The sequence below is a fragment of the Carassius carassius genome, chromosome 2 (genome assembly GCF_963082965.1).
Source record: "Carassius carassius chromosome 2, fCarCar2.1, whole genome shotgun sequence".
NCBI classification, from domain to species: Eukaryota; Metazoa; Chordata; class Actinopteri; order Cypriniformes; family Cyprinidae; genus Carassius; species Carassius carassius.
Genome location: NC_081756.1, coordinates 47,336,443 through 47,348,642, shown reverse-complemented (window position 1 = coordinate 47,348,642; position 12,200 = coordinate 47,336,443). Strand labels below are relative to the sequence as shown.

The following is a 12,200-nucleotide window of genomic DNA, read 5'->3' as shown; positions in this document are numbered from 1 at the left end:
TAAGGTTCAAGAGTGTGCAGTGAAGAAGCTTGTTTTTAGTTATGACGAACCCTTATGCACACATCATTGAGCCTCTGGACCCCCAGAAGCCCGATCACAAGTTCTTCAACCTTAAAAAGCTTAAGGACCCCAGATATGGTAAGACAGTACTTTGTGTCTGTGAATTGTTGAATGAAAGTTACAGCAACTGTTCTTCTGGCAGTGTTATTGTATGGAAAATGACTAGAGTAGAGACATGACTGTGTCTTTCTCTATGCCTTTCTTTGAAGACCAGCTTCCCTTCTCCATCCGTGTGCTGCTGGAGTCTGCGGTGAGGAACTGTGATGGGTTCCTGGTGAAGAAAGAGGATGTGGAGAAAGTCCTCAACTGGAAGGTGACGCAGAGTCAGACCGTGGAGGTGCCTTTCAGACCGGCTCGCGTCATCTTGCAAGACTTCACGTAGGTTTTAACTGGGTCTCCATAAACTGCTGCTTTTCATCTTTAGGTTACATACGTCTCCTTGTTTGTTCTCTGTAAACAGGGGTGTTCCAGCGGTGGTCGACTTTGCAGCCATGCGTGATGCAGTGAAAAAATTACAGGGTGACCCGGAGAAGATTAATCCAGTTTGTCCGGCAGACCTCGTCATAGATCATTCCATTCAGGTTGACTTCAACAGGAAGTAGGTCTTTGCCACTTGACGGAAATGTAAAATAGTCTCTGTTTGATGTTTGTTTTCATGTGCTGAGTTCTCATGCTGAAATGTTTGAAATATGTTCAAGTTGTGTTACTGATTACATTTCAAGAGTACTTGCCTTCTACAACTTATTTTTCCATCTCTTAAATCTAAATCAAGAACACAGATCAATCGTAGACAACAGGGCATGAGAAAATGACATCACTGTGAAAAAGAAGTACACTTTAGCATACTTTGAGGGAAAAAAAAGAAAGAAGAGATTTAGTTTTTTGGTAATTTATATGTTCAAACCGAATGCATTAAATGCAGTTAGCTGAATTTTAAGTGCTTTTTGACCCACTTAAGTAGGACTTAAGCACATTTTTATATGTAATTTTTATAATTATTTATTTTGCCTTTGAAATATGGTTAAACTGTACTGCTGAATGTTAAGACATGAATTACTAAAATATACTTTAATGTCATTCCAGTTGAAACTTGTATGTCATGTATTTTAAAATTTTGTACATTTTAAAATATATTAACTTTACATTTAATATTGAATAACAATCTACAGTTAAAATTATAAAGGAGTTCTTTAAATGTGCTTTAGCATGTTAGTCAACAACACATCAAAATAAGTGTTGTACTTTAAAGATTATTTGATATATTATAAAACAATGATTTAAAATGTATTTTAAAGTTAAACTTTTAATTTGACGTCACTGATATTATATCATCTGCAAGTTTTTTTTAAATGCACTATTAAGATTTGGGGCCCTATCTTGCACCCAGCGCAATTGACTTTGTACACCGACGCATGTGTCATTCCTATTTTGCACCCGGGCAAAGCGCGCTTTTCCCTCCACAGAAGCACGTCGCTAAACTAGGGAATGAACTTGCGCTCCCTGGGCGGTTCAGCGCAAAAAAGGAGGCGTGTTCCGGCGCACGATTCTCTCATCTACACAGAAGCAGCAGTTATCATTTTTGCAAATCATACATTATTACGATAGATAGATAGATAGATAGATAGATAGATAGATAGACATATAGATAGATAGATAGACAATTTATTATAAAAGCATACATCTAGCTTACACATTTACCCAAATGATTATACGCCTTTTTAACCGAAGTTATTTTGGGTGGGTTTCTCCATCCCCAACGTCCCTGACGAGAACGTTGCTCTCCTTGGCTGTGAACCGCTCCTTGCGCGCGTCTGGCAAATCCGCCGTTATAATAGGAATCCGCTTTAGAACAAGCGCGCCTGCTCTTAAAGGGAATGTGAGATGATGCTCTGATTGGTTTATTTCACGTAACGCCCAAACCACACCTATGAATGATGAAGCTACTTCAGACCAACCCATTTTAGATTTGCGCCTGGCGCAAGAGCCGTTTATCCCGCCGGGAAAATAGCAACAGCGCCGAGACCCGCCCACAAAGTTACTTGCGCTTTGACACTTGCGTTTCAGATCGTTAAAATAGGGCCCTTGAAGTACACTACAAGTGCACATTCAGTACAATTAAGCACCCTTCTTTTTCATAAGTGTAGCTGTTTAAATTATTTGGGGGCCCTGTCCTTAAGCGCTCCCAAAATGTTACGGTCACAACTAAAAATGAAAACTACCACTAAAATGTCACTTGAAGCGCTTGTCTTGGGGTTTGCTCTCCTTTAACTTCCAGTACAAAAGTTTATTACCTTTTCCATTCTTCAAGGTCTGACAGCCTTCAGAAAAACCAAGACCTTGAATTTGAAAGGAACCGAGAACGATTTGAGTTTTTAAAGGTAATTTTCCCCTTCTGTATTTGACATATTTGATGTTGTTTGAGACTACAAGATATGATAATGAAGATGGCTTTAGAACTAATTGTACTGGTCCACAGTGGGGTTCTAAAGCATTCCAGAACATGCGGATCATTCCTCCGGGCTCAGGAATAGTCCATCAAGTCAATCTGGAATACCTGGCCAGGGTGGTGTTTGAGCGTGATGGTTACTACTATCCGGACAGTCTGGTGGGAACGGACTCCCACACTACCATGATTGATGGGCTGGGAGTGCTGGGCTGGGGTGAGTGTAAACTCATCGAGAATCACCACAAGTTTCATTGTTTGAAATATATATTTCATTACTTTTACATTTATCATTCTAGGTGTGAATAAGCTTCAAGTCATAATTACGAGATAAAAAGCCAAAATTGTCATAATGTATTCATAATTATGACTTAAGTATTATGACATACTGTGTATAAAATTCCCAAATCTTTGAGATGCTCAGTCATAATTATGAGATAAAAAGTCAAAATTGCCATAATGTATTCATAATTATGACTTTAGTATTATGACATACGGTGTATAAAATTCCAAAATCTTTGAGGTGCTCAGTCATAATTATGAGATAAAAAGTTGAAATTATCATAACCATGACTTGTCTCATAATTATGACTTGATATTTCATAATTATGACATGTTATCTGTAAATCATCATGCCTAATTATCATAATGTATAATTGTGCCATGTCATAATTATGGCAGTTCATGTCATAATTATGACTCATCTCATAATTTCAATTTATGGCATAGTTATGACTTAGTATCTCACAATTTTGACATTTAATGTACAAGTCGAAATACACAAGTCTTAATTCTAACTACATCATAATTCTGACATGAAAGTCAGTACAGTTGGAATTATGACTTGGGTATTTCAACATACATCAAATGTCCAAATTATGAGATAAGTCACAACTATGCCACAAGATTAAATTATGAGAAGTCATAATTCTGACATGAAAGTCAATAAATCTCATAATTTGGATTTCAAAATGTTTGCATTTAATGTGTAGGTCATATGCATGTCACATGTATCAATTTAAACTTTTTATTTCATAATTAAAACATTTTATAAGTCATAGTAATGACAATGTCATAATTTTGACTTAAGTTGTAAATTATATAGTATCTAATAATTTTAACATTGTATGTAAAAGCCATAATGCATAAGTTGTAAATATTACAATGTCAACTTTTATGACATAATTTTGACTTATTTTGTCACTATGACTTTGTATCTCATTATTTAGACCTTTTTGTTACTTTTTAGTTATTTTGGGAAAAAAGAAAGTTAAATTGTGTATCATTGTTGGGCTTATAAATAAAGAAAAAGGGAAATTCAGTAAAACAGTAAATGCTAAGTGTTGAGCTGAGATTTAAGCTGCGATCTTTTGGAGCAGGTGTTGGAGGTATCGAGGCAGAGGCGGTCATGTTGGGTCAGCCAATCAGCATGGTGCTGCCAGAGGTCATTGGTTACAAACTACAGGGGACACCCACCAAATTTATCACCTCCACTGACATAGTGCTTACTGTCACCAAGGTATGCAACTCTTGCCATATCTGAATTTTAGGGTGAAAGTATTTCTACTCCAAATAAGCTTCAGGTTTTGTTGGATGTTTAGAAACCAAGTTGCTTTGTTTTACTGCTTTCTCTGCGCAGCATTTGCGGCAAGTTGGTGTGGTTGGAAAATTTGTAGAATTTTTCGGCCCTGGTGTTGCTCAGCTGTCTATCGCTGACCGTGCTACTATCGCTAATATGTGCCCTGAGTATGGAGCCACCGCTGCCTTCTTCCCTGTAGACCAGATCAGCATTCATTATCTTAATCAGACGGGTAGGTTAACTTCTCCCTGATCAGTTTTAAAAGCTTCTAAACCTTGTTAAAAAAGAAGTACACTTTAGCATAACTATAAAAAGAGCACTTATCATTGAAATAATTTAATTTTAAAAGAATATACTTAAGTGCAAACTGAATGTAATGTTTCCAGAATTTTAGTTTGCATGTTAACTGTGATTTAATATGTATTAAATTTTAAATTAATAATCTATGCAATTAGTTGAACTTTAGAATGCTTTTTGACCCACTTAGGTGCATATTTATTTTAATTCCAGAATTACTTAAGTTGTCTTTGAAATATGTGCTGACGAGCATTTATGGTAAACTAAAATATAGTTTAATGTAAATGTATACATTTAAAACATGTACATACATTGAACATTTTAAGTACATTTGTCATGAAAATGTCTGTCTTTAAGCCACTTAAGTGGCCTTTTATTTCATTAATATCAAATTATCTGCAATATGGATTTTTAAAAAAATACTGTAAACATTTTAAGAGCACTACAAGTTAAGAGAAATACAATTAAGCACCCTTCGTTTTTTTACAAGAGGAACTACATTCTGCTGTGCTCCAAAAAGGTTGAGTTTCTTTACTTTCTATAAGTAAGTTGGCAACTCTCACTGTTTATACAGTACATTTTATTCCTATGTGTTTTTAAGGGAGGGACACAGAGAAGCTGAATTACATAGAAAAGTATCTGAGAGCGGTGGGCATGTTCAGAGACTACAGCAACACAACTGAGGATCCACAGTTCACTCAGGTACCAAACCTAAATTCAACACATTCTCACAGATCTGCTGTTGACTGATAAATCAGCGCCAGTCGCTGCTGTCTGAACCTCTTTAATAATCGCTGTTCATCTTTCTCTCATTCTTCCTCACGCAGGTTGTTGAGTTGGACCTCGGTGCGGTCGTCCCCTGCTGCAGTGGTCCCAAACGGCCACATGACAAAGTGGCTGTGTCAGAGATGAAGCAGGACTTTAAAACATGTTTAGGGGCCAAGGTATATGCCACAGAAACACCTGAGAAGACACACAGGACACACACTCCCTCTCAATCTAGAGATAATGCAGCAGTATTTTTCTTCATGAAAAAGAAAATCAAACTTTGGTAAAACATATTTATGACATAAGTCAAAATCATGAGATAAGAAGTTGACACTATGAGATATGAAGTCATAATTATGTTACGCAAGTCCATTTGACAGCCAAAATAATGAAATTAAAAGTAAAAAAAAATTGACAAAATTATTTGCATAAATATGCTGACATAAATTGAAACTGACACAAAAACATGGTGAAATTATTAAGATAGTCAAAATTGCGATAGTCATTATATCAAAATTATGAAATGGCTATAATTATGACCAAGTAACACAAAAAAGTCACAATTGGCAAAAAAAATGTATTATGACACAAAGTCATTGCGACAGTCATAATTATCCAGTAATTATTTACATAACAAAATCGAAACAATGACAAAGTCACAATTATGACATAAAAGTTGATATTATAACAATGAAACAATCCCTTTGACTGTCAAAATTATTACAAAAACTGAAAATTGACATAAAACTTCACATTATTACAAAACAATTTACAAGCGTCCTAATTATTTCATATAAAGTAAAAAAATTATGGGCGTCATTATTTATTTCATAAATATACATTTTTGTTGGACCTTTTAACATTTTTAAGAATATTTGTTTTATGTAATAGTTACCAAAGCATGATTATTTTTATTTTATTATTTTGTCACTACAGGAATATCTGGAAGCTCATTCCTCCACATATTTCCTTTTGAAATGTATCAAGTGTGTATATAGTTTGGTCAAGTTAATTTTGTTAACTTTAGGAGTTGGCCTAAAAGATGGCCTAAAAGCTAATATGCATGAACTATGGACATAACAGTAATGTCATAACATTAACAAATTTTGCTTTCATCGGTGTTGAAGCAGCCGTTCTTGTCTAGAGACATGCTCACCCATGATCTCCATCACTGTCTGTGTGTGTTGTGTACAGCAAGGCTTCAAAGGATTCCAGGTGGCTCCTGAGCGTCATGATGTTCAAGTGCCTTTCCAGTTTAATGGAGCGGAGTATTCCCTGTCTCACGGATCCGTGGTCATCGCAGCCATCACCAGCTGCACCAACACCAGTAACCCCTCAGTCATGCTGGGAGCAGGTACATGTCTGTCCAATGGGATGCCATCCCAATTGAATGGTTAACAGATGGCTCTTTTCCATATTTCAGAAGTGTATGGAAATGGGGCTCCAAAAACACCATCGAAGTAGTCCATATGACTCTTTCTCCATATCATTCTTAATGATATCAAAGGGATGGTTCACCCAAAAAGTTAATTACTCATCCTTTTGATCACATCAAAAATATAAATAATTAATGGGTGAAGCATCGCTTTAACTACCCGAATGGGAGAATAGAAAATCTTGGTTTTTAGATTTATTTATTTTAATTTGGTTTTTAAATGTCTCTTGAATTTCAGCGGTTTCATGCAACAACATTAAGCACATTGTGGTCAACACAAGTCATGTTTATTCTTGTGAATAATGGATTTTGACACATGATAGTCAAAAATATTACCATGATATGATATAAATCAGACATAAGCAATTATGACAAAGTAGTGATTGTTTTATGTCGTAGTTATGATTTGAAATTGAGTCATAATCAGAAATCGGTGTTATTTAATTCAAAATTATGAGACGGTCATACTTTCTGCTTTTTAAGCAATAAATATGACAAAGTCATGATTATGACAAATATTCTAAAATGTGGCAGTCTTAATCATTACATTACATTTATTACAAAATTATCAGACTTTAGCCAGTTTCTACTTATGACTTTGTATAAAATCATTGTAATTTTTATCTTATAATTATTTTTCTTTTAACAATTATGTCATGATTGATTTGACCAAAGCATGATTTTTCTTGTTTCAAGTAAACCCTCATTTAATGTTGTCTAGATTGTTTTCTTTTACCTTGCATATTTATGGTTTTGGAGGATGAGGGCATGTTTTGCAACCTGTCTGTCTTTGCATCGGTCAAATTTGGCAACTTTTACCAACTTACATGCATTTGTGCCAAAACACTGGTGTAACAAAAGCCTCTTTGTTTTGTAATCCTAAATATATGATATTATATTTGGCATTAGTTTTTCAAAAATGACCTGTTTCCCATTTTTGAGGCCCATTATAAATACTTTATGGTTGGAGATGTATTTAATGTTTTTCTGTATGTGTGTCAGGTCTGTTGGCGCAGAAGGCTGTAAAGGCTGGTCTCAGTGTCAAGCCGTACATTAAGACCAGTCTGTCTCCAGGCAGTGGAGTGGTCACATACTACCTTAAAGAGAGCGGGGTCATGGACTTCCTCTCACAGTTAGGGTGAGCAGCGCCTCACTGTCAGTGAAATATTTCAGCGTTCCTTCATATAAATATAATTCATGTGGTTTTAAAGGAGCTTCAAAAATAAAACGGGCTCTGTACCCGAATCATGACTTATTTGACACATAGTTTATTAATATTTTGAATTAGCGTTTATTTTTATATGTTGGGTTTTCATTTTAATTTTAGTTTAAGTTTTAGTAATTTTTCATTTTATATCAAATTATATATATATATATATATATATATATATATATATATATATATATATATATATATATATATATATATATATATATATATATATATATATATATATATATATATATATATATATATATATATATATATATATATATATATATTTAGCTTTAATGTTTATTACATTTTTTAGCTTTACCTGGACATTTTAGGCCTTCAGTTTGAACTTTTATTTTATTTCAGTTAGTTTTTATGTTCGTGTCTCAAGTTGGTTTTTCTTGGTGTTTATTCAAGCACAGTTTTTACTGTTTTTATTAGGTTTATATATATATATATATATATATACAATATACATATATATATAATATAAAATAAAATAATATAAAATAGTTGTTTTCGTAATTTCAGTACCTCAGTTTGTTGCCAAGACAAGATTTCAGATTTTTGTTAAAATTTTGTTTTTTTATTTTCAATCTTATATTTTTATTTTATTTTATTTTAATTTATATTTACCGGTATATTTATTTAAAGTTTAGCTTTACCTGGTCATTCAGCTTGAACTTATTTTTATTTCAGTTAGTTTTTAAGTTTTAGTGTCTTAAGTTTTGTTTTTGTTAATGGTTTTTATATATAAGCACAGTTTTTACTGTATTTATTAGTTTTTTTGTTTGTTTTATTTACAGTATATGTTTTAGTACAATTTAGTAAAATTGTTATCTTTAGTAATTTTATTTACTTCAGTTTGTTGCCAAGATGACATTTCGATTTTTGTTAACGTTTTTATTTTTTACTTTTCCATTCTATGTTTGTATTTTATGTCAACTTTATTTCAAGTAGCAAATTCAAAATTAACATTTTTAATAGTTTTAGTTAACAGTAACAACACTTGTGCATCTTCAGTTTCGAGGTTGTTGGTTACGGCTGCATGACCTGCATTGGAAACAGTGGACCCCTTCCAGAGCCGGTTGTAGATGCGATTACTAAAGTAAACAAGCTTTTACTCTCCGTTTTAAGATGTTTTTGGATTCAGAAGAGTTTGTGATTTATTTCTGTCTCAGGGTGATTTGGTTGCTGCGGGTGTCCTGTCTGGAAACAGAAACTTTGAGGGTCGCGTCCATCCTAACACACGGGCCAATTACCTGGCCTCTCCTCCTCTGGTCATCGCCTATGCTATAGCAGGCACAGTGAGAATAGATTTTGAAAAAGAGCCTTTGGGTGAGTAGTGTTTACCAGGCATTAAATCTCGCTCTTTTACATGCCGAAGGTAGTTGTTCTTTTAAAAACGTGAACACTGCCCATGTTTCTTGGCCTGTTTTCATGCAGCCGTGAACTCTCAGGGAAAAGAGGTTTTCCTGAGGGACATCTGGCCCACGCGGGAGGAGATCCAGGTGGTGGAGAGACAGTTTGTCATTCCTGCCATGTTTAAGGAGGTGTATGAGAAAGTTGAGGTACTGCTGACCTAATAACTCCTCTTTTATAAATCAAAACAATGTTCAGATATCAAAGCGCATCATTCTGCATTGAACACATTGAGTTCTTAATATTTAAATGTTTTTATATTCAGAAAGTGAATGAACGCTGGAACTTACTGAAAGCTCCTTCTGACAAGCTGTATACCTGGGATCCTAATTCTACTTACATTAAATCCCCTCCTTTCTTTGATGGACTGGTAATGTATACCATTGTTTTTCTTTTTTTTTTTCATTATTATAACTATACCTTAATAAAAAAAAAAGTGTCAATGGAGCACAAAACCAGTCATAAGTCGCTGGGGTATATTTGTAGCAATAGCCTAAAAAACGTTGTATGGGTCAAAATTTTTATGCCAAAAATCATTAGGACATTAAGTAAAGATCATGTTCAATGAAGATATTTAGTAAATTGCCTACCGTAAATATATTAAAACTAAATGCATTGCTAAGAACTTCATCTGGACATCTTTAAATGCATTTTTCAAATATTAAGATTTTTTTGGCACCCTCAGATTCCAGATTTTCAAATATTGTCAGATCATAACAAACCATAACGTCAATGGAAAGCATATTTATTCAGCTTTTGGATGATGTATTTATCTAATTTCCAAAAAAATGTACCCTTTTTAGGGTACATCACAATTAATAGATTTTAGCATACTTTAAAAAGAGTACTTATGTTGAAATAGTACACTTTAAAAGAATATATTATATGTGAAATTAATGTAATGTTTTAAAACGCTTAAATGCAATTAAATAGAAGTGTATTATAGGTAAAATTTATATGCAATGAGCTGAACTTTAAAGTGCTTTTTAAAGTACGACTTAAGTATATCTTTTATGTGTAATTTCATAAATCCTTCTGTTGTCTTTGAAATATGATTAAAGTGCTGCTGTATATACTGACAAGCATTTATGGTAAACTAAAATATACTTTAATGTCATTTCTATTGAAACGTGTGTCATGTATTTAAATATATTTGTATTTACAAATTTGTAGTTGCAATTTAGTACATTTAAAATATTTAAATGTAATATTAAACTACACACTATAAAGTTATAAATAAGTACTTTGCATGTGTGTTATTATGTTAGTTGCACATCAAAGTAATATACTTCTTTAAACACAACAAAGATTATTAAAACATAATGATTAAGTGTACTTAAGTTAAAATTAAATTTGATATTAAAAGTGTACTTAAGTGTGTTAAGAAAAGGTTATGAAAGCATCTCTTTAAGTTACTTAAGTGGCCTTTTATTTCATCAATATTATAAGCAAGTGCAGGTTTTTTTTTTTTTTTAAATACACTTTTAAGATTTTAAGTACATTGCAAGTGCACATTCAATACTGTTCTCTTTCACAAGGTTTGGCAAAAACTATAAACAAGTTCCTTTGCTGTTGCATTTTTAGACCCAGGAGCTGCAGACACCAGCCTCCATAACAGATGCGTATGTGCTGCTCAATTTGGGAGATTCTGTGACCACGGACCACATCTCGCCTGCAGGAAACATTGCTCGTAACAGTCCTGCGGCACGATACCTGACCAGCCGCGGGTGAGACTCACTGCTTGTCTACACGCCACTTTCACTTTCAATTCAAGCTGTTACTCACCTCATCTCTGTGTGATGTCTGTGCAAATCAGCTCTATATGGTCTTTAAAATGAGATGTGCCTTACGTTGTGTAACATGATATTGTTTCTATTCCTAGACTCACCGCGAGGGAGTTTAATTCATATGGTTCTCGTCGAGGGAATGATGCCGTCATGGCTCGAGGCACATTTGCCAACATCCGCCTTTTTAACAAATTTATAAACAAGCAAGCACCAAGTACCATCTACCTTCCTACAGGGGAGACGGTGTGAAACTCATTTATTATATGCATGTATTAGGGTTTGCCAACTGTCCAGAGAAGGTGTAATCAAAAACACAAGTTGTCTTTAGTTGATGTTGTTAAAGACAGAAAAACATTTCACATTTAAATAACCTTGTATAACATATTCTTAACCTTGGACCTAATTTTTAACACACAAAATGACCAATAAAGAATCAAAAGCAGCAAATACAATTTCTCCAAGCTGTCTTTAATTGAATTATGCATGTCCATTCATTTATACAGTACATGGTTGCAACAAAATTTTAGTTCAGAATTTAAAAAAACGATTAATTGACTGATGTTTCATAGACATTCAGTTGTTCTGCTTTCAGATTTTCTGACATTAAAATACTTTTTGGAATTAGAATGTACTTAAATAGGTTATGTCTGAGAACCTTTTTAACACCTTTTACACACGCTTAACTGCAGACACTGAAATGACAGTTAAAATATTTTAAGTGTCCCTTATTCGGTGCTTATTTTCCTACAATGAGCCACGATTATCTTTTGGTTTTTTCTTTTCTGAAGTTGGCAACCCTAGTGTGCGTGTGTATCCATTGCAATTTTCACTTTTTTACTAATTTATTTTTTGTGTGTGTGTGTGTTTTTTTTTTTTTTTTTTTTTTTTTTGGTCAGATGGATGTGTTTGATGCTGCAGAGAAATATCAGCAGGCTGGTCATCCTCTCTTGATTCTGGCGGGTAAAGAGTACGGATCGGGAAGCTCTAGAGATTGGGCGGCTAAAGGGCCCTTCCTGCTGGTGAGACTTTATACATCTTCTAATGTTCCTACAAAATCATTTACTGTGACATTTATACATAAATTAGTTTCTGGTAGAGAAATAGATTGTAGTTTTCTTGGACAAGATGATCGATTTCTGTCTGGAAGCCACATGTATGGGAGAAAAAGAAGCTTCCAGTACATATCACATTTA

At 33.9% G+C, this 12,200-nt stretch overlaps 1 protein-coding gene across 3 annotated transcripts in view; it reads left to right on the top strand.

Annotated features, from left to right (window-relative positions):
* Positions 1-12,200, top strand: part of aco1 (aconitase 1, soluble) — a 109,554-nt gene that overhangs the window by 4,708 nt on the left and 92,646 nt on the right. For all 3 annotated transcript variants that reach the window (XM_059517990.1, XM_059517981.1, XM_059517971.1), the window contains exons 2-19: positions 5-138; positions 270-438; positions 521-658; positions 2,369-2,438; positions 2,537-2,720; positions 3,883-4,022; positions 4,143-4,314; positions 4,981-5,081; positions 5,207-5,323; positions 6,342-6,501; positions 7,585-7,720; positions 8,822-8,906; positions 8,980-9,136; positions 9,245-9,369; positions 9,486-9,590; positions 10,805-10,947; positions 11,103-11,250; positions 11,904-12,026. In XM_059517990.1, coding sequence (XP_059373973.1) covers positions 42-138; positions 270-438; positions 521-658; positions 2,369-2,438; positions 2,537-2,720; positions 3,883-4,022; positions 4,143-4,314; positions 4,981-5,081; positions 5,207-5,323; positions 6,342-6,501; positions 7,585-7,720; positions 8,822-8,906; positions 8,980-9,136; positions 9,245-9,369; positions 9,486-9,590; positions 10,805-10,947; positions 11,103-11,250; positions 11,904-12,026 — 2,370 coding nt within the window. In that variant the 5' untranslated portion in view covers positions 5-41. The remainder of the gene's footprint in view (positions 1-4; positions 139-269; positions 439-520; positions 659-2,368; positions 2,439-2,536; positions 2,721-3,882; positions 4,023-4,142; positions 4,315-4,980; positions 5,082-5,206; positions 5,324-6,341; positions 6,502-7,584; positions 7,721-8,821; positions 8,907-8,979; positions 9,137-9,244; positions 9,370-9,485; positions 9,591-10,804; positions 10,948-11,102; positions 11,251-11,903; positions 12,027-12,200) is intronic.